The 26371-nt window shown below is 46.7% G+C and overlaps 1 protein-coding gene across 2 annotated transcripts in view; it reads right to left on the bottom strand.

Annotated features, from left to right (window-relative positions):
* Positions 1-1393: 1393 nt before the first annotated feature.
* The window catches only part of KLHL12 (kelch like family member 12), a 267421-nt gene continuing 242443 nt past the window's right edge, over positions 1394-26371 (bottom strand). For both annotated transcript variants that reach the window (XM_069239022.1, XM_069239021.1), the window contains one exon: positions 1394-3154. In XM_069239022.1, the coding sequence (XP_069095123.1) occupies positions 3028-3154 (127 nt within the window). In that variant the 3' untranslated portion in view covers positions 1394-3027. The remainder of the gene's footprint in view (positions 3155-26371) is intronic.

Here is a 26371-nt window from a genome sequence, read left to right as displayed (position 1 = left end):
GCCCAGTGCCCTTGCCACAGAACCAGCCATATCTGTCCCAATGATACAACATTCAGCTGTTATGGTAACTTATTCGGCACCTCCTCAGGTAATTTAGGTATGCCAGCCTGTGCTGAATCCTGAAGGGCATGAATGTACCTACCCAGTACGCAGGTAGACTCAAGAGCCAGAAGAGAAAATCTTTTTAGCTGACTGCTCCATTTTCTTGGACTATCTATCCATGTCCACTGAAGGCTGGTTAGCAGCATCTCCTCCAACTTGGGGGATCTTGATTCCCCCGACGAAAAACTGTTGTTTCTCAAGTAGTCTTTGAGCTTCTCTCCAGGCCCTGTGTTTATGTACCGAAGAGAAAGGATCCGGAGGAACAGAGCTTGGAGAAATTTGAGGTGCCAATGTGGTTGGTGATGTCTATAACCTGAATGGGAAGAGGTGCCTGGATCAAAGGCAAAGCTAGCTGTGGCGCTGGAGATGGCGTCGGTGTGACCTCCTGCCGATCCCTGCTCCGAGTTAGGATGCAGAGACATTGACCTTGGTGACTTAGCTTTTGATGATCGATGTTGATAATCATGATGTCGCTTCGCACGTTTCTTCTTGGCCGACTTCAAAGAATGAGGCAATCTAGATCTTGGCCATGACAACTTCTCATCTCATCTTTGGCCCTGGCCATGAACATTTTGGCTTTGGATTCATCGCTTGACAGCTGGAACAGGTGACATTATGGTCTGATCCTAAGCATCAAAGACTCATGTCATGTGGATCAGTAACAGAAACCTGACTGTCACATTTTTTTCAAGGCTTGAAACCGTACTTACTCTGTGTTGACAGTCCGAGTTAAAACTGCACCCGTTAGATTTCTAAAATGAAGAAAGGTCGAACAACAATTCCTTATGAACAGTTTGAAAAAACGTTACACGTCAGGGAACAGACAGCAGCACGCCGATGAGGGCACTTTATGGCTCCAGTGACATCACCTAGTGCAGCACTGTGTTGGAGCTGGCGTCCCCTATCTGCATGGGAGAGCTATTGAAAAGTTTCTGTTTTAAGATGGTGCATGTGATACTAAAAAGGTGAGGAATCTGCAGGTAGATGCATCCATCAGAAATTTGTGTACAATGTTCTTTAAAAGATTTTTTTTTTTTTTTTTTTTTTTTTACATGATCGAACAGAAATCATAAATATGTAGCTGCTGCTCTATACCAATATAACAAAGCACGGACATTCCAGTTCCTCTTTAATTGTTTTTGAACTGTCAGTTGAAATGTGTCCATATTACCTTCAAACACATCTCTATATATTCACTGAATGCAGGGATAAGGAACACATTTGGAAACAGAATTCTGGTTGCTGATGTAAAGAGATTAACACAGCTACACCCTTTTCCGCAATTTGGTGCCAAGACAGAATTTATTCTTTTCAGGATATGTTCAATGCTCAGAACACAACTATTTAACTTATTTCCACTGGCCTTACTATAGAAAATTATTTGAACAAAACCCAAAATAAAAGTGGTGCAGCACTGGAATGGTTTATAGACTGCAAAACAGTGGGAAGAACAGAAAAAAGCTGTCTGCAGGCATAAAATTCATCCCGAAAGGAAGGGTGTGAACTGATATCTCTATCAGCGCTTCGGCAACTCATTTAGCTGAAATGGTTATGCCTTGAGTGCATGGATATCTACTTGAGAAATCACCCGAGGTAGCCAAAGGGAAATCGCCACCTCTGCTACCGTTAGCCCCTGCAGTCTCATGTGCTGCGGATGTACTAGTGAAAGAGTTAAAGGTCAGAAAGCAAATGGGGCTATGTACATTCTGTTCCTTAATGACCCCAGGGAGAAGTAGCAAAATCTGCATCAAATGCCAAGCCAGGCATAGCAACTGCTCCATCTGCTGCAACATTTAGGCGACTGTGTACTCGTGTGCGGTGAAACACTTGTCGCAACAACACATGGCATCAGACTTTGCTATGCGAAATTGCACAACACAGGGCACCCCGGGAGGAAATTCTACTTAATTTATGGTATGTTCAACCTTTAGCTTTTTTCTTCGCCTCTAAGCACAAAAATTTGGCACAAATGGCAATGCCATCTTGGACAGATAGAAGTAATGAGAATAACAAGAGATAAGGAGTTGGTGTCTCAAAAGATCTATGTGCCTTGGGAAAAAAATGTGTGAAGGCTCCCCTCCCAACTTGGACATGGATTTTATTACCCTACACTCCACAAGACAAAATACAGACCAAGGCTTCATAATACCAAACAAACGTCAGGAACTTTTCTGGTCCTACATGAAATGCTTGCAAACTCTACAACAAAAAAGTTGCATAAAAACAGGTTGTTCTTCATCTCTGAAATAGTGAAAACACAGGAATATTGTGCATACAAATTCAAAACGCATCCCTAATGGCATGTTTGCTACTAGCAGCAGGCACACAGACAAAGACACTGCCCTGTACGCTGCTGCAGTTAACATATTGGGTTCCGGCCTTTTTCTTTAAGTTTTCAGAATTTACGTTTGTAATTTACAGACATTAAGTATACGACATAGTGTATAACGTTAAACAGGCCACCTTTTGTTTCTTTGTACATAATGCAGGCTAGTACATTTGCAATAGACGATAATGGATCATTTGTTTTGTAAAACAAAACTTACAAAAAAGCTAAAATGTGAACATTATTAGCACACACACACATTTTCTTTTTTTACACATTCAGGTTCTCCGAGGTGTGAAGTTGCACAACTATATCACAGCATTCAAAGTCTCTCCAGTTCGGGTTGATAATTTCATGTCAGGCTCAGATACAGGACTCTGAAACAACACGAGTCAGTGCAAAATACGCTCTGCCCTCTGGGCCGAATGCCTGGAATTATTTTAACGGACTGCTTTCAAACATGTCCACATCGGGTGCCAGCGACCTGCAACTGAAAAATAGTGCCCAGGGCGGGTGCCACTGAGGTACCCAGATTTTGGCAAGTGCCTCCTAAGGGCTCATGCATCTTCAAGAAATCAAGGCCGCTCCCTAGGCGTACTTCATTTTTCACGCAGGACACAGACGCCGGCATCACAACGCTGGGTTCCCATCGATGTCACCACTTCCCAGCTGTCGATAATGGGATCGTAGCACTCAATGCTGCTCAGCAAAGAGTTTCCATCATACCTGCAATTCCCAAACAGAAATAGAAGGACACATATTAGAGACTTCAGACCACCTCGCCATGAACAGTTCTAGGTACTCAACACCAGACTCAAGGGTGGCAGATCACAAAACAGATTTGTGATAGCACATTTTTGTTTTTTTGTTTTAAAGAATCTCAGGTGTGTTTTTGGTCCACTGACGTTCGTTCAGACACCATTCCTTACCACACCTGACCTCATATTATAGACAGGATGCACTGTTGTCAAGTGCGTCAGCACTATCAGTATTACAGAACAGACCGCACAACCCTTGCGTAATACCATAGTGCCCCAGGACCAGGCACTGCAGGAAAACACTCCCGTTGCGTCCTCAGGGCACTATGCATAATATGGCCCCTTCCTGTTTTTTGATTGCTAGCTCCTTAAATGTTAATATGAGGCAAATTGGCAAAGCCAATGCTTGTTTCAGAACGCGATGTGTTTTAGCAATGTTGTATACCAGTGTGCCAAGGTAGTGCCGTAGAGGAGAGTTGCAAGGAGTGCCGTAGAGTGGAATGGCGTAGAGGGGAGTGGCACAGTGTCATGTATTGGAGTGGCATAGAGTGGAGACGCATAGTGTGGCCTACAGTGGAGTAGAGTGGACTGGTACAGAGTGCACAGGCTTAGAGTGTTGCAGTGTTGCAGTGGTAAAGAGTGCAGTGGCGTAGAGTGAAGCAGCACATAATGCAGCAGTGTACAATGCAGGATAGTAGAATGCAGTGGCGTAGATTAGAGTGTTGCATAGTAGAGTGCAGTGGTGCGGAGTGGCACAGAGCAGAGTGGCACAGAGCAGAGTGGCACAGAGCAGAGTAGCACAGAGCAGAGTGGCGCAGAGTACAGAGATGCAAAGTACAGTGGTGCAAAGTACAGTGGTGCAAAGTACAGAGGTGCAAAGTACAGTGGTGCAAAGTACAGTGGTGCAAAGTACAGAGGTGCAAAGTACAGAGGTGCAAAGTACAGTGGTGCAAAGTACAGTGCCGTAGAGTGGCGTGCTGAAGAGCAGAGTGGAGTGACGCAGAGGGCATTGGCAAAGAATGCAGTAGTGCCGAGTAGGGTGGCTTGCTGTAGAGTGCAGTGTTGCAGAGTAGAGTGTCAGAGTGCAGTGGTATGGCGTAAAGTGACTGAACAGAGTGCCGTAGAGTGCAATAACAGAATGGGTTAGAATGGGTTACAGTTCAGTGGCGTAGAGATGAGTGGACTGGTGTAGAGTGCACTGGTGTAGTGTTGCAGAGTATAGTGTTGTAGAGTGCAGCAGCATAGAATTCAGTGGTGTGCAATTGTATGAGGCTGGCCTGGTTTGTAGTGGTACCAAGGGGTACTTACACTCTGCAGCAGGTCCAGTTATCCCTTATTAGTGTAGAAGATGTGTCTAGCAGCTTAGGCTGATAGAAAAGGGTAGCTTAGCAGAGCAGCTTAGGCTGAACTAGGAGACGTGTAAAGCTCCTACTATACCACTGGTGTCATATGCACAATATCATAAGAAAACACAATACACATATATACTAAAAATAAAGGTACTTTATTTTTACGACAATATGCCAAAAGTATCTCAGTGAGTACCCTCAGTATGAGGATAGCAAATATACACAAGATATATGTACACAATACCAAAAATATGCAGTAATAGCAATAGAAAGCAATGCAAGCAATGTACAGTCACAATAGATTGCAATGAGAGCACATAGGTATAGGGGCAACACAAACCATATACTCCAAAAGTGGAATGCGAACAACGTATGGACCCCAAACCTATGTGAGCTTGTAGAGGGTCCCTGGGACTGTAAGAAAACAGTGAGGGTTAGAAAAATAGCCCACCCCAAGACCCTGAAAAGTGGGTGCAAAGTGCACCTAAGTTCCCCAGAGAGCACAGAAGTCGTGATAGGGGAATTCTGCAAGGAAGACCAACACCAGCAATGCAACAACGATGGATTTCCAGACGAGAGAACCTGTGGAACAAGGGGACCAAGTCCAAGAGTCACACTCAAGTCGTGAGTGGGCAGATGCCCACAAAATGCCAGCTGAGGGTGCAAAGAAGCTGCCACCGGATGGTAGAAGCTGTGGATTCTGCAAGAACAAAGAGGACTAGGAACTTCCCCTTTGGAGGATGGATGTCCCACGTCGTGAAGAAGCTTGCAGAGGTGTTTCCGTGCAGAAAGACCGCAAACAAGCCTTGCTAGCTGCAAGGGTCGCGGTTAGGGTTTTTGGATGCTGCTGTGGCCCAGGAGGGACCAGGATGTCGCCAATTGCGTGAGGAGACAGAGGGGGCGCCCAGCAAGACAAGGAGCCCTCTTGGAAGCAAGCAGCACCCGCAGAAGTGCCGGAACAGGCACTACGAAGAAGAGTGAACCGGAGCTCACCCGAAGTCACGAAAGAAGGTCCCACGACGCCGGAGGACAACACAGGAGGTCGTGCACTGCAGGTTAGAGTGTTTTGGACCCAGGCTTGGCTGTGCACAAAGGAAATCCTGGAAGAGTGCACAGGAGCCGGAGCAGCTGCAAATCACGCGGTACCCAGCAATGCAGACTGGCGTGGGGAGGCAAGGACTTACCTCCACCAAACTTGGACGGAAGAGTCACTGGACTGTTGGAGTCACTTGGACAGAGTTGCTGAGTTCCAGGGACCACGCTCGTCGTGCTGAGAGGGGACCCAGAGGACCGGTGATGCAGTCTTTTGGTGCCTGCGGTTGCAGGGGGAAGATTCCGTCAACCCACGGGAGATTTCTTCGGAGCTTCTAGTGCAGAGGAGGCAGACTACCCCCACAGCATGCATCACCAGGAAAGCAGTCGAGAAGGCGGCTGGATCAGCGATACAAGGTTGCAGTAGTCGTCTTTGCTACTTTGTTGCAGTTTTGCAGGCGTCCAGAGCAGTCAGCGGTCGATTCCTTGGCAGAAGGTGAAGAGAGAGATGCAGAGGAACTCTGATGAGCTCTTGCATTCGTTATCTAAAGAATTCCCCAAAGCAGAGACCCTAAATAGCCAGAAAAGGAGGTTTGGCTACTTAGGAAGAAGGATAGGCTAGCAACACAGGTAAGAGCCTATCAGAAGGAGTCTCTGACGTCACCTGCTGGCCCTGGCCACTCAGAGCAGTCCAGTGTGCCAGCAGCGCCTCTGTTTCCAAGATGGCAGAGGTCTGGAGCACACTGGAGGAGCTCTGGGCACCTCCCAGGGGAGGTGCAGGTCAGGGGAGTGGTCACTCCCCTTTCCTTTGTCCAGTTTCTCGCCAGAGCAGGGCTGGGGGATCCCTGAACCGGTGTAGACTGGCTTATGCAGAGATGGGCACCATCTGTGCCCATCAAAGCATTTCCAGAGGCTGGGGGAGGCTACTCCTCCCCAGCCCTGACACCTTTTTCCAAAGGGAGAGGGTGTAACACCATCTCTCTGAGGAAGTCCTTTGTTCTGCCTTCCTGGGCTAAGCCTGGCTGGACCCCAGGAGGGCAGAAACCTGTCTGAGGGGTTGGCAGCAGCAGCAGCTGCAGTGAAACCCCGGGAAAGGTAGTTTGGCAGTATCCGGGTCTGTGCTAGAGACTCAGGGGATCATGGAATTTTCTCCCCAATGCCAGAATGGCATTGGGGTGACAATTCCATGATCTTAGACATGTTACATGGCCATGTTCGGAGTTACCATTGTGACACTATACATATGTAATGACATATGTATAGTGCACGCGTGTAATGGTGTCCCCGCAATCACAAAGTCCGGGGAATTTGCCCTGAACAATGTGGGGGCACCTTGGCTAGTGCCAGGGTGCCCACACACTAAGTAACTTAGCACCCAACCTTTACCAGGTAAAGGTTAGACATATAGGTGACTTATAAGTTACTTAAGTGCAGTGGTAAATGGCTGTGAAATAACGTGGACGTTATTTCACTCAGGCTGCAGTGGCAGGCTCGTGTAAGAATTGTCAGAGCTCCCTATGGGTGGCAAAAGAAATGCTGCAGCCCATAGGGATCTCCTGGAACCCCAATACCCTGGGTACCTCAGTACCATATACTAGGGAATTATAAGGCGTGTTCCAGTATGCCAATGTGAATTGGTGAAATTGGTCACTAGCCTGTTAGTGACAATTTGGAAAGAAATGAGAGAGCATAACCGCTGAGGTTCTGGTTAGCAGAGCCTCAGTGAGACAGTTAGTCATCACACAGGTAACACATACAGGGCACACTTATGAGCACTGGGGCCCTGGCTGGCAGGGTCCCAGTGACACATACAACTAAAACAACATATATACAGTGAAATATGGGGGTAACATGTCAGGCAAGATGGTACTTTCCTACACAACCCCCCCCAAACGAAGGACAATAAGACTAGCCATGACCTGATGAGTCTTCATTGTCTAAGTGGAAATATCTGGAGAGTCCATCTGCATTGGAGTGGGTACTCCCAGGTCTATGTTCCACTGTATAGTCCATTCCCTGTAGAGATATGGATCACCTCAACAATTTAGGGTTTTCACCTTTCATTTGTTTTAGCCAAAGTAGAGGTTTGTGGACTGTCTGAACAATGAAGTGAGTGCCAAACAGGTATGGCCTCAACTTCTTCAGTGCCCAGACCACAGCAAAGGCCTCCCTCTCTATGGCAGACCAACGCTTTTCTCTAGGGGTCAACCTCCTGCTGATAAAAGCAACAGGTTGATCCTGGCTCTCAGAATTAAGTTGTGATGAGACTGCCCCTACCCCTAATTCAGATGCATCAGTTTGGACAATGAATTTTTTGAAGTAACAGGGGCTTTTTAGGACAGGTGCAGAGCACATGGCCTGTTTCAGCTCCTCAAAAGCTTTCTGACAGCTAGCTGTCCATAATACCTTTTTAGGCATTTTCTTAGATGTGAGGTCATTAAGAGGGGCTGCAATGGAGCCATAGTTCTTTATGAACCTCCTGTAATACCCAGTGAGGCCTAAGAAGGCTCTCACCCTGGGTCTGAGTTGTAGGGGGAACCCAATCTATAATAGTTTGGATTTTCCCCTGAAGTGGTGAAATCTGTTCTCCACCTACCAGATGTCCCAGATAAACCACTATTCCCTGCCCTCTCTGGCACTTTGAAGCGTTGATAGTGAGGCCTGCCTTCTGCAGGGCCTCCAAAACTTTCCACAGGTGGACCAGGTGATCATCCCAGGTGGAGCTAAAGACAGCTATATCATCTATATATGCTGCACTAAAAGCCTCCAATCCATGCAGGACTGTATTCACCAACCTCTGAAAAGTGGCAGGTGCATTTTTCAACCCAAAAGGCATTACTGTGAATTGGTAGTGCCCTCCAATGGTTGAAAATGAAGTTTTTGCTTTAGCATCCTCTGATAACTTGATCTGCCAATACCCTGCAGTCAAATCAAAGGTGCTTAGATACTTGGCAGATGCCAGTGTATCTATTAGCTCATCTGCCCTGGGTATAGGGTGAGCATCAGTTTTAGTTACCTGGTTGAAACCCCTGTAATCTACACAAAATCTCATTTCCTTCTTTCCATCTTTGGAATGAGGTTTTGGTACAAGTACCACAGGAGAGGCCCATGGACTTTCAGAGTGCTCAACCACTCCCAGTTCAAGCATTTTCTGAACCTCTTGTTTTATGCAGTCCCTGACATGGTCAGGCTGCCTATAGATCTTACTTTTGACAGGCAAGCTGTCTCCAGTATCTATAGTGTGCTCACACCAAGAAGTGGTGCCTGGCACAGTAGAAAAGAGTTCAGAAAACAGACCCAGGAGATTTATGCAGTGGTCTTTCTGCTCAGCAGTAAGACAATCTGCTAAAACTACACCTTCCACTAGAGCATCTTGTTCTGTGGAAGTGAAGAGATCAGGGAGAGGGTAACTCTTCTTCCTGTCCTTCATCTGTTTCCATGAGCAGGGTGAGATCAGCCCTGTCATAGTAGGGTTTCAGGCGATTGATATGGAGTACCCTAAGGGGACTCCTGGCAGTGCCAAAGTCAACTAAGTAGGTGACTTCTCCCTTTTTCTCAACAATAATGTGGGGACCACTCCATTTGTCTTGGAGTGCTCTTGGGGCCACAGGCTCCAAGACCCACACTTTCTGCCCGGGTTGGTACTAAATCAGAACAGCCTTCTGGTCATGCCATTGCTTTTGGAGCTCTTGGCTGGCCTGAAGGTTTTTACTGGCCTTTTTGATGTACTCAGCCATCCTAGATCTTAGGCCAAGTACATAGTCCACTATGTCTTGCTTAGGAGCTTTTAAAGGTTGTTCCCAACCCTCCTTCACAAGTGTTAGAGGGCCTCTTACAGGGTGTCCAAATAGGAGTTCAAAGGGGCTGAAGCCCACTCCTTTTTGGGGTACCTCCCTGTAAGCAAAAAGGAGGCAAGGTAACAGGACATCCCATCTCCTCCGGAGTTTTTCAGGGAGTCCCATTATCATTCCTTTGAGAGTTTTATTAAACCTCTCAACCAGTCCATTTGTTTGTGGATGATAGGGTGTGGTGAACTTGTATGTCACACCACATTCCTTCCACATGGCCTTTAAGTAAGCAGACATGAAATTGCTTTCCCTGTCTGATACCACCTCTTTTGGGAAGCCCACCCTGGAAAAGATTCCCAGGAGGGCCTTTCCACTGCAGGAGCTGTAGTGGTCCTTAGAGGAATTGCTTCAGGATACCTGGTGGCATGGTCCACTACCACCAAGATAAACCTATTGCCTGAAGCAGTAGGAGGGTCAAGGGGGCCAACTATGTCAACCCCTACCCTTTCAAAGGGGACCCCAACCACAGGTAGTGGAATAAGGGGAGCCTTTGGAGTGCCACCTGTTTTGCCACTGGCTTGACAGGTTTCACAGGATTTACAAAATTCCTTTGTGTCCTTTGACATTCTAGGCCAATGAAACAAGGGGACAAGCCTGTCCCAAGTTTTCATTTGCCCTAAATGTCCAGCCAAGGGAATGTCGTGGGCTAGAGTTAGGAGGAACTCTCTGTATTGCTGTGGAATCACCAATCTCCTGGCTGCTCCAAGTTTTGGATCCCTTGCTTCAGTATACAAGAGGTTGTCCTCCCAGTAAACTCTGTGAGAGTCACTGACATCCCCATTTTGCTGTTTGACAGCTTGCTGTCTTAGACCCTCTAGTGTGGGACAGGTATGCTGTGCCACACTCAGCTCCTCCCTGGCAGGCCCCCCTCCACCCAAAAGCTCAGCAGTGTCTGCTTCCAGCTCCTCTGGTGAAGGTTCTGCACAGGGGGGAAATTCTTCTTCCTCAGAAGTTGAATCCACTGTAGAGGGAGGGATAGTAGGTAGTGTTTTACCTTTACTAACCCTAGCTTTAGGGAGCACTTGGTCCATTGTTCCAGGATCCAAGTCACCCTGTCCTTTTTGCTTTTTGGCCTGAGCCCTTGTCAAAGCAAAAATATGCCCAGGAATGCCCAGCATTGCTGCATGAGCCTCCAACTCCACTTCTGCCCAAGCGGATGTCTCTAAATCGTTCCCTAGTAGACAGTCCACAGGTAAATCTGAGGCAACCACAACTTTCTTTGGACCAGTAACTCCCCCCCCCCCCCCCCCCCCAGTTGAGATTTACAACAGCCATGGGGTGGCTAAGAGTGTTGTTATGAGCATCAGTCACTTGGTACTGGTGACCAAGTAGGTGTTGTTCAGGGTGGACCAGTTTCTCTATTACCATGGTAACACTGGCACCTGTGTCCCTATAGGTCTGAACCTCAACACCATTTATTAGGGGAAGTTGCTTGTACTTATCCATATTAAGGGGACAAGCAACCAAGGTGGCCAAATCAATGGCACCTTCAGAGACTAACACAGCCTCTGTGGTCTCCCTAACAAGACCAACCCCAACTAAATTACCAAAAGTGAGCCCAGCTACTCCCTTGGATTGGCTATTAGTAGGTTTGCCCCCACCACCACTGCTATTACTAGGGGCACTAGGTGTAGCAGTAGGGGTTGTGGTAGTGGGAGGCTTGGTGCTTTTCTTTGGACAACTGGGATCAGTTGTCCAATGGCCTTTTATTTCACATAAATAGCACCATGGTTTCTTTACTTGATTTGAAGAGGATTTGGGCCCACCAGAGTGTTTTTGTGGACCTGATGAAGACTCATTTTTAGATTTGTCCCCACCCTTGTCTGAAGACTTACCATCCTTCTTCTTGCCATCCTTGTCACTCCCTGTATGAACTTTTCTGTTCACTCTTGTTCTGACCCATTTGTCTGCCTTCTTTCCCAATTCTTGGGGAGAGGTCAGATCTGAGTCCACTAGATACTGGTGCAACAAATCAGACACACAATTATTAAGAATATGCTCTCTCAGGATTAAGTTATACAGGCTTTCATAGTCAGAAACTTTACTGCCATGTAACCACCCCTCCAAGGCCTTCACTGAATGGTCAACAAAGTCTACCCAGTCTCGTGAAGACTCCTTTTTGGTTTCTCTGAACTTGATCCTGTACTGTTCAGTGGTTAAGCCATAACCATCTAGGAGCGCATTCTTAAGAACTGTAAAATTATTGGCATCACTTTCCTTAACAGTAAGGAGCCTATCCCTACCCTTTCCACTGAAAGATAGCCATAGGATAGCAGCCCACTGCCTTTGAGGGACCCCCTGTACAACACAGGCCCTCTCAAATGCAGCAAACCACTTGTTAATGTCATCCCCCTCCTTGTAAGGGGGAACTATCTTGTGCAGATTCCTAGAATCATGCTCTTTCACAGGATTACTATCTGTAATACTGCTGCTGCCACCATGGGGTCCAAACCCCATCCTCTGCCTTTCTTTTTCTAAGTCAAATGCTTCCCTGTCTAGATCCAGCTGTTGCTTTTTCAGCTTCAGCCTGGACTCTTCCACTCTCAATCTATTGAGTTCCCTTTCTAACACTCTGTCATCAGGGTGGGTGGGTTGGGCATGCCTTGACACAGAAGAATGGTGTGAATGAACAGAGGGAGACCTGTCCCTAACAGATGGCACTCTAACAACCTGGCCTAAAGGAGTAACCCCCCTACTGTGATGTGAACTCACATCAGTACCAGCCCTGCTAGGTGGCCTGCTAAGGGGCAGGTTGGGAAGGTTCCCATCTAACACTTTTACTGGGGCTACCCCAGAGTCAGAGTGTGAACCATCAGCTAATCTGTCACCTGATGTGCCAGCTATGGTCTTATCTTGTTCAATGAGCATATTAACTAACAATTCTCTAGAGCGATTCTTCCCTACCCCTAAACCTCTATCAATGCAGAGACTCCTTGCACCTTTCCAGCTAAGGTGGTCATAAGCAGTGCTGGTCAGATCCAGAGTTTGACCTGTACCAGACATGATAGAAAAAGGTTTAAGGGACAGAAAAAGAAAGAAAAAGTTTCAGAACTTTTTAAGGAAACAGAAAAAACACTTTTTCAACTTTTAAGAACTTTTTGAAAGTTTTATAGGTACTTTTCAGCACTTAGCAATAGAGTAAGAGAAGAAAAGCAAAACTTTTTGGTTAGGTGTACATACACTGAACTTGTTTTGTATATTTTTCTCTTATGAAAAGTACAAAATGACAAAGTGGTAAGTAGTTGCAAGTACTTATCCCACCGCTGCACGACCAATGTAGGAGGCTGGCCTGGTTTGTAGTGGTACCAAGGGGTACTTACACTCTGCACCAGGTCCAGTTATCCCTTATTAGTGTAGAAGAGGTGTCTAGCAGCTTAGGCTGATAGAAAAGGATAGCTTAGCAGAGCAGCTTAGGCTGAACTAGGAGACGTGTAAAGCTCCTACTATACCACTGGTGTCATATGCACAATATCATAAGAAAACACAATACACAGATATACTAAAAATAAAGGTACTTTATTTTTATGACAATATGCCAAAAGTATCTCAGTGAGTACCCTCAGTATGAGGAGAGCAAATGTACACAAGATATATGTACACAATACCAAAAATATGCAGTAATAGCAATAGAAAGCAATGCAAGCAATGTACAGTCACAATAGATTGCAATGAGAGCATATAGGTATAGGGGCAACACAAACCATATACTCCAAAAGTGGAATGCGAATAACTTATGGACCCCAAACCTATGTGAGCTTGTAGAGGGTTGCTGGGACTGTAAGAAAACAGTGAGGGTTAGAAAAATAGCCCACCCCAAGACCCTGAAAGGTGGGTGCAAAGTGCACCTAAGTTCCCCAGAGAGCACAGAAGTCGTGATAGGGGAATTCTGCAAGGAAGCCCAACACCAGCAATGCAACAACGATGGATTTCCAGACGAGAGAACCTGTGGAACAAGGGGACCAAGTCCAAGAGTCACACTCAAGTCGTGAGTGGGCAGATGCCCACAAAATGCCAGCTGAGGGTGCAAAGAAGCTGCCACCGGATGGTAGAAGCTGTGGATTCTGCAAGAACGAAGAGGACTAGGAACTTCCCCTTTGGAGGATGGATGTCCCACGTCGTGAAGAAGCTTGCAGAGGTATTACCGTGCAGAAAGACCGCAAACAAGCCTTGCTAGCTGCAAGGGTCGCGGTTAGGGTTTTTGGATGCTGCTGTGGCCCAGGAGGGACCAGGATGTCGCCAATTGCATGAGGAGACAGAGGGGGCGCCCAGCAAGACAAGGAGCCCTCTCGGAAACAAGCAGCACCCGCAGAAGTGCCGGAACAGGCACTACGAAGAAGAGTGAACCGGAGCTCACCCGAAGTCATGAAAGAAGGTCCCACGACGCCAGAGGACAACTCAGGAGGTCGTGCACTGCAGGTTAGAGTGTCGGGGACCCAGGCTTGGCTGTGCACAAAGGAAATCCTGGAAGAGTGCACAGGAGCCGGAGCAGCTGCAAATCACGCGGTACCCAGCAATGCAGTCTGGCGTGGGGAGGCAAGGACTTACCTCCACCAAACTTGGACTGAAGAGTCACTGGACTGTGGGAGTCACTTGGACAGAGTTGCTGAGTTCCAGGGACCACGCTCGTCGTGCTGAGAGGGGACCCAGAGGACCGGTGATGCAGTCTTTTGGTGCCTGCGGTTGCAGGGGGAAGATTCAGTAGACCCACAGGAGATTTCTTCGGAGCTTCTAGTGCAGAGAGGAGGCAGACTACCCCCACAGCATGCACCACCAGGAAAGCAGTCGAGAAGGCGGCTGGATCAGCGATACAAGGTTGCAGTAGTCGTCTTTGCTACTTTGTTGCGGTTTTGCAGGCGTCCAGAGCAGTCAGCGGTTGATTCCTTGGCAGAAGGTGAAGAGAGAGATGCAGAGGAACTCTGATGAGCTCTTGCATTCGTTATCTAAAGAATTCCCCAAAGCAGAGACCCTAAATAGCCAGAAAAGGAGGTTTGGCTACTTAGGAAGGAGGATAGGCTAGCAACACAGGTAAGAGCCTATCAGAAGGAGTCTCTGACGTCACCTGCTGGCCATGGCCACTCAGAGCAGTCCAGTGTGCCAGCAGCACCTCTGTTTCCAAGATGGCAGAGGTCTGGAGCACACTGGAGGAGCTCTGGGCACCTCCCAGGGGAGGTGCAGGTCAGGGGAGTGGTCACTCCCCTTTCCTTTGTCCAGTTTTGCGCCAGAGCAGGACTGGGGGATCCCTGAACCGGTGTAGACTGGCTTATGCAGAGATGGGCACCATCTGTGCCCATCAAAGCATTTCCAGAGGCTGGGGGAGGCTACTCCTCCCCAGTCCTGACACCTTTTTCCAAAGGGAGAGGGTGTAACACCCTCTCTCTGAGGAAGTCCTTTGTTCTGCCTTCCTGGGCTAAGCCTGGCTGGACCCCAGGAGGGCAGAAACCTGTCTGAGGGGTTGGCAGCAGCAGCAGCTGCAGTGAAACCCTGGGAAAGGTAGTTTGGCAGTACCCGGGTCTGTGCTAGAGACTCGGGGGATCATGGAATTGTCTCCCCAATGCCAGAATGGCATTGGAGAGACAATTCCATGATCTTAGACATGTTACATGGCCATGTTCGGAGTTACCATTGTGACGCTATACATATGTAGTGACATATGTATAGTGCACGCGTGTAATGGTGTCCCCGCACTCACAAAGTCCGGGGAATTTGCCCTGAACAATGTGGGGGCACCTTGGCTAGTGCCAGGGTGCCCACACACTAAGTAACTTAGCACCCAACCTTTACCAGGTAAAGGTTAGACATATAGGTGACTTATAAGTTACTTAAGTGCAGTGGTAAATGGCTGTGAAATAACGTGGACGTTATTTCACTCAGACTGCAGTGGCAGGCCTGTGTAAGAATTGTCAGAGCTCCCTATGGGTGGCAAAAGAAATGCTGCAGCCCATAGGGATCTCCTGGAACCCCAATACCCTGGGTACCTCAGTACCATATACTAGGGAATTATAAGGGTGTTCCAGTATGCCAATGTGAATTGATGAAATTGGTCACTAGCCTGTTAGTGACAATTTGGAAAGAAATGAGAGAGCATAACCACTGAGGTTCTGGTTAGCAGAGCCTCAGTGAGACAGTTAGTCATCACACAGGGCACACTTATGAGCACTGGGGCCCTGGCTGGCAGGGTGGGCTGGCAGGGTCCCAGTGACACATGCAACTAAAACAACATATATACAGTGAAATATGGGGGTAACATGCCAGGCAAGATGGTACTTTCCTACAGCAATGCAACATCGTAGAATGCAGTGACGTATATTAGAGCTGTGTATAATAGAGTGCAGTGGTGGGAAGTGGCACAGAGTGCAGTCGCATAGAATGATGCAGAGTAGAGAGTAGTGTCAGAGGCACTGAGTGGAGTGCTGCAGAGTGCAGTGTAGAGTTCAGTGGAGGAGCGTGCAGTGTTGCAGAGTAGTGTCATAGAATGTATAAAAGATGTTCCCCTAACAACTTTGTAATATTCTGGTTGTTTTTCACTCACTGAAAAACAAAAAAACATTCTAATGCCCTATATTTAGAAAACAGTAGCACCGATATTTTTAATTCCTTAGCTGGGGAGAACAAGTAACCCATCTAAATTTAGTTTTGAGTACCCCAGTGTACAGAAACACGGACAATACAAGCATTGTATGTGGGCAGCCTAATATAATTTGAAAACGTGTCTATAGAAGTACGTAGTGTATACACTTTCCTTACATTAAGGTTTATCCTTTTGAAGAGTTTGCTTCTGCGGAAATACACATATTTTACACTAAAGTCCTGCATATATATGAAACTCATCTTTTGACGCTCGGATGCTATGTTTGGAACGCTGCTGTCACTTAGTGGGCACACTGTATGGCGTTCAGTCCAGTTCTCAACCTGTATGTCCTTATCGCTCTGGAGTTGCTAGATAATTGTAAAGTATTGTGCTAAAACCAGTTTGAATACGATGATAATTTGTATGTTTTTTTTTTTATTACATACTGCAATAAAATGCATTAATTTATTTTGCCTTCATTGTTTACATAGATTATTTGGTTATCTGTATTCAGCCACGAATTGCATTATCATCCTTCTTACTACGAACGAGGCAGTGGCGAGGACAAGAAGGTAGCCCTCTATAGAAAACAAGATAAAGAAACACAAACAACAAAGATACATTGCTAACTGAGAGAAACACGAATAACTGGAGGGTGAGGAGGGGGACAAATAAAGATAAACAGTACTTGAATCAGAGTGGGGATAAGTGGAGGAACACTAATTAAAATGTATAAATCTGTGGTTGGGCCATGCGCTTCAGACGAAACAGGAAGTGACGCGTAGGCACATACTGGCCAATTAGGAGACAATAAAGAAGGGTGGAAAAGAGGCCAACCAACGGTAATCAATGAGCGGGATGCATGCCCCTTGCGGAACACAACAGTGTCTCGGAAGCGAGAGCAGATGCTGCTTATGCAGGCTCGACCCTAAAAAAGGGGGTAGATGGGTGGGTCATCTAGAGGGAAAGGACTTTAGGTTACCAGTACAAGGGAAAGAACAGCGATTTGAATGTGTTGATATGTGAATGTCTAACAGTGACACACAGCCAAAGGAGAATTAAGAAAAAAAGAATTGTTGGCTAACACAAAACTAAACTGCTTTCAGCCATACCAGACAAATGCAATATATTTTAATAATCAAATGTTATTGATTTTATGTACTTCATGACATTAACAATAAATACAGTGCAATCAAGATAATGAAAATCGTCCAATTGGCAGACATTACAGTTCATTACATCAATCACGGTAGACTATAGTAGTCCTACCATTTCCCCCAAATTTTGTGAGGTTTAGGAGGGCAACCTCTTGCAGAGTAAATGGGCTCTTATTGTTTCACACACCAGTCCACTGCAGTGCGCCATTCAACACGGGTCCATCCAAGGCACAATATCCCAGACAACCTCAGAGGTCTTCCAAGATACCCAGTAGAGTAATTCAGGGAGGGGACTTTATAGGTCTTCCAAGTACACGGAAATGGGACACTCCCAGACCACATGAAAAATTATAATTTGCATCTTGACAGCAAAAACATCTGGTTGAAGGGCACTTTTGTGGTCACCATAGCTTCTTTGGCATAAGGAAAGTAGTATGAAAATATTTTACTTTTATTAACTAAATTTGTGAGGGTATAGTGAGTTCACCTGGAGACATTCATGTGTCACTCCAATCACTGGCTTCCAAATTGCCCATCAATGTCTCTTTGAACCTCCCTCAAGTAGGTCTAAGGATTTGTAAATACATGATATTCGCCCTTTCCCCATAGGAGCCATAGGGATTTTGGCTTCAATCCGTTATATTTGGGTGTCCCAGACTGTAGGAAAGTAACCTCTTTCTTGGCATGGTTACCCCCATTTTCTGCCAGTTGTCAATGTGTTTCACTATGTTCACTGGGATCCTGCTAACCAGGACCCCAGTGATTATGCTCTCTCCCTTCAAACTTGATTACTTGAACTACATACACCTCACATTTTGCATACTGGTGCCCTCATGTAAATCGCTAGTATATGGTACCCAGGACAATGAGCTAACAGGGGAGCCCCATGGGCTGCAGAATGTATTATGCAACCCATGGGGAGCCCATGCAAAGTGTATCTGCAGGCCTGCCATTGCAGCCTGCGTGAAAGGGTGAATGCACCCTTTTCACTACAGGTCACTGTAAGTCACCCCAGGGTAGGACCTCCTAGCCCAGAGAGCAGGGTGCAAGTACCTGTGTGTGAGGGCACCCCTGCACTAGCAGAAGTGCCCCCACAAACTCCAGTTCCATTTTCCTGGACTTCGTAAGTGCGGGGATTCCATTTTATGCATGTACTGGACATGGGTTGCTACTTGTGTCTAGCTACATAATGGTACCACCCGAACCAGTGCATGTTTGGTATCAAACATGTCGGAATCATACTCCAATACTGTTGCCAGAATTGGAAGTATGATTCCATTCAATCTGGGGGCTCCTTAGAGGACCCACAATATTGCTCCTACCAGCCTTCTGGAGTTTTGCAGGCAGCCCAAACTGCTGCCACCCCTCAGACAGGCTTCTGCCCTCATGCTGCTTGAACAGCTCAAGTTCAGGAAGGCAGAACAAAGAATTTCCTTTGGGAGAGGGGGGTAACACCCTCTCCCTTTGGAAGTAGGTGTTACATGACTTGGGCGGTGTAGCCTTCCCAAGCCAATGGTGCCCTTCGTGCATAAACCAGTCTATACCGGTTCAGGGACACCCAGTCCCTGCTCCAGCGCAATACTGGACAATGGAAAGGGGAGTGACTACTCCCCTGTCCATCACCACCCCTGGAGTGGTGCCCACAGCTCCTCCAGAGGGTCCCTGGATTCTGCCATCTTGAATCCAAGGTGCGCAGCGGCCTCTGGGAGCATCCGAGTGGCCGGGACAGGCAGGTGATGTCAGAGCCCTCTCCTGATAGGTGGTCACCTAGCTAGGTGACCAAACTCCTTTTCAGGGTCTCTATCTTAGGTGAATTCTCAGATTCGGCCTGCAAGATTCCAGCAGGACTCCTATGCAACCTCTACTTTGACTTCTGGCCACTGGAACTGAGACGGGACCCTCCAGGAACTGACAATCTGCACCTACGACGAAGACTCTACTTGCAACATTGTTTCCACAGCCCCTACCAGCTTCTGCAACATTTCCCGGCTGTGCAACCTTTGAGGGCGGCAAGTCTTCAGTCTGCACAAGAAGGAAGAAGGAATCTCACTTGGAATGAAGGAGTCACTCCCCTACATCCACAGGCACCAACTGCAACGATGACCGGCTGCATGGACCTCCTCTCATCCTGAGTTGCGTGAATCCTGCATCACAGGTGGTGGTCCAGAGTAATCCTCTTGGTCCTCTCTGCCAGCTGTCCAATTTGGTGGAGGTAAGCTCTTGCCTTCCCACGCAGGACAGTACCCCAGTGCACTGCGTCTCTTGAAGTTACCAAGGCTTGTTGGCATCTCCTCCAAAGGATCTTTAGGCTCCATGCAGCCCCAGCCCCCAGCACTCCTTTGTGCGATGCACAGCTCTCTGCGTGCTTCTCCTGCGGCGTGGGATCCTTCTCCAGTTGTGTTGCGTGGGCTCCTCTGTGACTCCTGGTCCCTCTTCCAGTGGGACTCCTGTGGGGGCTGCCTTTTCTTCTGTGGACTCTCTGCCCTGCTGAGGGTCCCCTCAGGACTCCCCCTGTGGGTTGAGTCCTCCTGGACCTTGCAGTATAAAAGATGTTCCACTAACAACTTTGTATTATTCTGGTTGTTTTTCACTCACCGAAAAACAGAAAATCATTCTACTGCCCTATATTTAGGAAACAGTAGCACCGAGATTTTGAATTCCTTAACTGGTGAGAAAAAGTAACCAATCTAAATTTAGTTTTGAGTACCCCAGTGTACAGAAACGTGGACATTACAAGCAATACAGCAGCTCCACTTTTGCTTCACTGCGACTTCTGCCTTTGCCAAGGCTTGATGGTGGCCTTTCCATGCCACGGATTGACTGCAATCTTCCATCTGGCATGTGACGTTGGCTGCATCCTCCAGGAACTCTTCACCTGCTCCAGGGCTGCATTCCTTACAGTCTTCATCCTACCGTCGACCAACTCCTGCAACCACAGCTGGGAGAGTAGTGGCTCCTGCCCCCACTGGACTCTTTTGAGACTTCTGGACTTGGTCCCCTTCTTCCACAGGTCTTCCTCTTCAGGAAGACACCACTGGTTTCTTGCATTCTTGTTTGGGTGTTGCATTTTCTTCTTTTTTGTCCTTTTGGGAAAATCCATTAACTTACTCCTTTCTTCCCGGTCACTGTGGGGCACTGTGGTACTTCGCTTTGGGGTTTCCTAGTTCCCCCTGCTCCCCTCTTCACACTCCACTTACCTAGGTTGGGGTCTGGCATTTGCATTCCATTTTTTAGCTTATAGCTTGGGCTCCCCCTAGGGCCACTACTGCCTATTGCTATTTGCACTGTTTTCTAACACTTTCTATGCCGACTTCTGATTACTGGTGTACATTTCTAGTGCGTTACTTACCTCCTATTGGAGGGTTGCCTATCTAGCACTTTTTGGTTACCCTGCCACTGTGTGTCAAGGTTAGTGGCAAAATACTCTTGATATAAACAAAAATTGTATTATAAATATGGTGTTATGACTGTGCCCACTGCCTAGTTCTAATTATGTGCTGAAATATTACATTAGTCTTAGACTGGGGTTTCCATCTGCAGAAGTATGGGAGGAGGACTCTGGGTGGAGTTCCCACTTGTGGACTTGTCTGCAAAGTCTTTGTCCGTCCCCAGGAGGTGTTTTGTTAGCAGGTGAATGTTGTGATATATTGCCCAACACCAAATTGTCAGAGATAGGCGTGATAACTGTGGGGAGTGCCCTCCCCTCATATTTTTGTAAATAAACATGGCTGTTGTTTAGTCCATACAGATCAAAACAACCTTGTCTATCAGGTGAACTAAGAAAGCTTGGAGCTCGAGGCAGTTGATGTGGAGACCCTGGTGTTGGGTGTCCCAGAGATCTTGAACTGAGATCCTGCATGTGAGCACCCCATCCTGTGAGGGACGTGTCCACTGTAAAAAATTATCTGGCGAACAGGGCCGAGGAACGGCCACCCCTTTGATAGGCTTTGCACGTTCCCCCACTGCAGAGAGTGATGAGTGCAGCTGTCTACCAACACTAGATCTTGTGACTGACCCTATGATTGAGACCACTGACTCACCAGACATTCCTGCAGCGGGCGCATATGTAGTCTTGCATGTGGTTCTATCGCAATGCAAGATGCCATCATGCCTAAAAGTCGTTAAACTGTTTTGACTATTATGTGTTGATTGGGGTGAAACCGTTGTAGCAGCACTGCGATGTTCTGAATCCTGCCTTTGGTTAGGCTAACCTCAGGAGTGTGTTGATAATAGCCCCTAGATACGGCTGAACCTGTGAAGGGTGAAGATGTGACTTTTGTATGTAGATGGTAAACGCCAGTTGATGGAGAAGTTGTAGAGTGTAATGAGTGTGTTGTAGACACAGCAGTAGCACGTTGGTTTTGATGAGCCAGTCGTCCAGATATGGGAAGACAAAAATACTAATGAATACTCTGTCTGCGCAGATGTGCTGAAACTACCGGTAGGCATTTGGTGAACACACCGGGGGGCGTTATTGATGCCAAATTGGCACACTTTTCATTTTCTCTAATGTTTGATCCACCTGGGAAACAAACAAATGCTGTTGGTCAAAAGGTATGTTAAGGAGCGTTTGATGTATTTCTAGCTTAAAGCCAGATATAGGTAGCCAAGCATGTCTATGCAACAATATGCTTGTGTTTATGCCCCTAGCAGCTGTTTCCGCCAAGAGCACATTGGATAAAATTGTTTAATCAGTTTACACTCCTGCACAATTTGGTAACCACTTTTTTTTTTTATACTCCTCAGGGAGATGTTGGAGGTGTTCCTCCATTTTATCCCAGTGGGCCCTACCATATCTTGCCAGCAAGCCCTGGGTATTGGGAATTCTCCAATGACTGGCTGTTTGTGCTGCCACCCTTTTCTCCGAAGCATAAATACATTTAGACTCTCTGTCAGATGGAGAGGCATCTGCTGATGTCTGAGAATTAGCTATCTTACGGGCATTAGCACCACCAGCAAGTCTAGAGGGAGTAGGCCCTTGATATAAATTGGGCCTGAGGGTGCAGCTTTGTATTTCTTGTCAAACTTTGATGTAATAATATGTGCCCGCACTGGATCATCGCCTTCCTCAGAATTAGTAGGAGTGAAGGGGCATTCTTTTTGCCATATGCAAGTTCTGGCATGCCCTAGTGGTAGAAGAGAGGGTCTCAAAGAGAAAGTAATCTTCGATCGGTTCTTTGTGCAAGGGAACCGGGTGATATGCAGCTGCTCTAGATAAAAGCTCCTGGAATGGATCATAATTCCTGTGTGGAGGTGGGGGTGTTGTATCAATGTCGTAGCTGTATCATGGGTCTGTGGCTGCTGGCCACTGTCATCCCCTCCCTCCTGATACCCAGTGTAAGGTTGTGGGGAGTCTTGCGGAGTGATGTCACTAAGAGAGTGATGTGGTGAAGGAGGTGGTGGTGGCGAGTAAGGTGGAAGAAGTGGTTAAGGTGTTGGAGAAGCAGGCGAAGGCGGCTGCTGCAGACTGGTTGCAATGTCTCTTTTCTTTTTGGAAGGAACAGGTAGGTCCGATGGACTCTTCAAAAGAAAGCTGGTGCTATGATTGAGTAGGCGCTGACTGTACTGTCTTTATCAAAATTCGAACAGACGGCTGATAATGTATCTTTTTCTGCTTCGGATTGAGTCTTTCAGTCATAGTCTCGAGGATTGGTTCTGGTGTCGAAATGAACGTTTTCTGAGCCAAACTTGTTTTTTCTTTTGGCACCGAGGTGGTTGGAGCTGAAGCAGCAGAAGCTGGGGTGCTCAGAGCCGATGAGGCAGATGGTCGGCTTGGCACTGAGATTGGTTGGCTTGGTGTGCAGCGGGAGGGTTTCGGCTTTGCTTTCGGTGCTGAGTGGGGCATCCTTAGCAGATATTCGGTGTCTACCATGGCCTGATAGCAGTGGTGGCCCGAGAGCCGTAATTTCGGTTGGAATTCAATGTCTCTTGGTTGGCTGGACAGAGGCATAGGTACTCACTGTGCGCTGTCCTGAAGGAAGATCCTTCACCTGTAGACCGGAATCTATTTCAAAGTCAGATTTGGAGTCTGGTACGGAAAGGTCCTCTTGCTCTGTTGCCAAGGCCTTGTGCAGGTCTTCCTGCTGTTCGATATCGTGTTGGCAAAGATATTGGGTGGCTCTTTCAGGTCCTTGAGATGCATTTCTTTCCGACGCTCCTTACGATCCTGCAATGTCTTCTTTGATCGAAGAGATAGACAGGCATCACAGTTTTCTTCGTTATGGTCGAGAGATAGACGCAGGTTGCAAACCTGATGGAGGTTTGTATGCGGATATTTTGTGGCAGTTGGGACAGAATAGAAATGGAATTTGGTCCATTAGCAGCGCATTGTTGGTCAATGCTGATGAGTCAAGAAAACCAGGTTGAAAGGGGGAGGCCTGAAGGCCGCAATTGAAGAACATTGATTTGACAGCCAACGGATTGCTTCTGTTTTCGAAAGATCACGATGGTACGCAAACAAAAACAATACCAATGGGTGCAGAGGTTAGCAACAGACCGAAGGGAGCCGAAAACGGTCTTGAACCAGAGCGCCGAATAACACGTCCGAATCAGATAGTGGAAAGAAAACAATCCAACAATGGTGTTGTTGCCCATGCACATTATCACAGAGAAGAGTCACTTTACTTTGTGATTTGAGAGGCTTCTTCGAAGAAAGACAACTTGCACACATCTGGACCCAACACTAGATGGCAGGAGTATGCAGAGGAGGTGTATCTACAGCCGTACATGCTGTCAAACATTTAAATACAAGACAGAGTGACCCCAGTGCAAGAGGAGCTACTAGACTACCAACAGCTTTACCAAAGGAAGAATACTACAGGCTGCTTGCTGTATAACCTCAAACGAGGCATTGAGAGCACAATTATTAAACATTAAGCTCTCATCTCAAACACTGCAGTTCAGAAGGCAGGACACTTTAACTACTGGGCACCATGTAGGGGGTCCCATACATGCACACAGACAAACAGAAAGGGAAGACGTAGCAGAGGCAACAGAGAGAGGTTCTACAAATCGATGAAGGGGCTGCAGTCAAGAACAAATAGAGTTGTGATAACAAATGTGCTGGGGCTATATTATACAAGTTGTGCATTAGTACAGAGACCAGAATAAGATAACTCAGAAAAGAATGAGCTGAATCAATTCAAAGAAACACCTACTCTATCAAAGACCCCTTTCACCCCAAATGGAGTATTCAGTAAACCTAAAACTACCATCACTGCAATACCAGCATAACGGCAAAACACTACTCCTAGCACCAAACAAACTGAGCAAAGTTTAACCACAGCCAAAGAATTACTTTTAGTCTTTCTAAAAGATAATATATGAAAGTCATTGTTGAATTCCAGAAAGAGCTCTTCAGTACCTCTGCCATAATGGATGTTTCACAGAAACTAGTCAAGTAGGTGTCAGTGGAGTGACTGAAAAGGACCATGCAATCAAAAGTGAGCCCGTACATGAGCCCTTCTGATCTTTCTGACCACTCCTTCCTGCCTCTGCTGGAATTTATTACCAACAGATACTGTACCCTCTTTTGCGTGGGGAAGTCTGTGATGCTCTCCCGAGTCAGGGCAATCAGAGTGCCATTAATGAACATAAGGATGACAGACTGACCCGTTACAGCCTTTACGTATTATTCCTCATTACGTCCTAACTATATGCTGATCTATAAAATTGTTGTTTAAAGAACCTAATCTTTAAATTAATGTATTATAAATCTGGATCCTACTCAAACTCCACAAATGGAAGGGTCTGATCCAGAGGCTAAGTGCTTAACTAGCTTCTGGACCAATTAATTTATCAAAAAACAGAGGACCCAGTCTGTGATTTCCTGTTAGGAATGTAACTTACAAAGAGTGGCTCCAAAAGACTGGCTGCAACAGGAAATAACAACCATTGACTAGGGAGATCTCAGATGCTGACTGCAGGAGTGCTCTGAAAAACAGGTATGACATTTGGAAAAAGTTAATTCCCTGTAACAACAGTTTTGCAGCTTAAACACTTTTCTGAATTTACCTGCTGTGGAGTCATCTGCTGTACATTATTCCTCCATCAGGTGGATGGGCCCACAACTATCCATATTCTTTTTCTGCTTTTTGCCTCGACCTGAGCTGGGTAATTCCAAGCCCTTATGACGTTGAGCATAAACCCACAATGCCCCAGTACGTTATTGCCAAATTCAATGTATTTTTCCCCCCTCCTCTGTGACCCAGATTAAGTAGTGGTATTGGACGTTTCAAAGGAGGATGGGTGTATATGGTTGCAAAAACGTGTCTCAGAACTTTGTGTCCCATCTGTGCTTCCTGATTTGTGTGGACTAGTGTTTTGTGAAAGTGTGACTGTTCACCATGCGGTAGACCACGCATATGTCACTTATAGAGACATTTGCTAGGGAAACTAGAGTAGCTAGGAGGTAGAAAGTTTAAGTGGTTCGTATTACCCATCCTACAGTGGTTCTTTTTGACAAAGGCAGATCCCTATTCAATGGTGCATGAGTGACAACTGTTCAGTTTTCCTTCATAACTCGGTTTCTTGTTGGTAGTAAATGACTGCCCTCCACATATTTAGCACATGGAGTGACTTTATTTCTATGTCTTTGGTTGTTGAAAGAAGCAGGTAAATGTACTGAGTAATCAACCTCGAAATGTGATAACTTTTCGAAGAAGCGAGGGTTAGTTCTTAAGACTACTCTATCCTTTTAGCAAGGTAAGGTTCTCGGATAGTCAGTGCTTGCAAATAGCTCACTTTATGTAGGTGCTGCAATTCACAAGGCCCTTCTAAGTTGCAGGAACTTGAGTCCCATTTTGTGCAACGGTTCAGATAGATGTGTCATGTGCCGGCCATACTCTGAGGCTCCACACTAGTGTGAGAGCTGATCATGGTGGTGAAATTCTCCTTATTACCTCCAAGAATGTTTTAATTATTGGTGTGGCAAAGCTATTCCTTCCCAAGGTACATCTCATATATACCACTACAGCGGAAAGATGTACTCACATAAGTGTATGAAAACTCTGCAACCAATGGATACATCAAGTATCCGACTGATGGTTGTATCTCCTGTCAGATAATGTAGCATGGCTTCTCTCTCGCAACAGTGTATATAACTGTGGTCCACTTAGCCACATAGCATTTACATGTAATAGGCAGCCTTGCTCCCTCTTTGAGCCACCATCCACCTTTAAGGAAGGCTGAGGTGGCCAAACTCTAGGTCCTCAGGAGGCCTGCTGCTAGGCT

This window comes from Pleurodeles waltl, chromosome 6 (assembly GCF_031143425.1).
Source record: "Pleurodeles waltl isolate 20211129_DDA chromosome 6, aPleWal1.hap1.20221129, whole genome shotgun sequence".
NCBI lineage: Eukaryota > Metazoa > Chordata > Amphibia > Caudata > Salamandridae > Pleurodeles > Pleurodeles waltl.
Note: the sequence above shows the minus strand (reverse complement) of the source record. Positions and strands in the feature narration are given on the sequence as shown.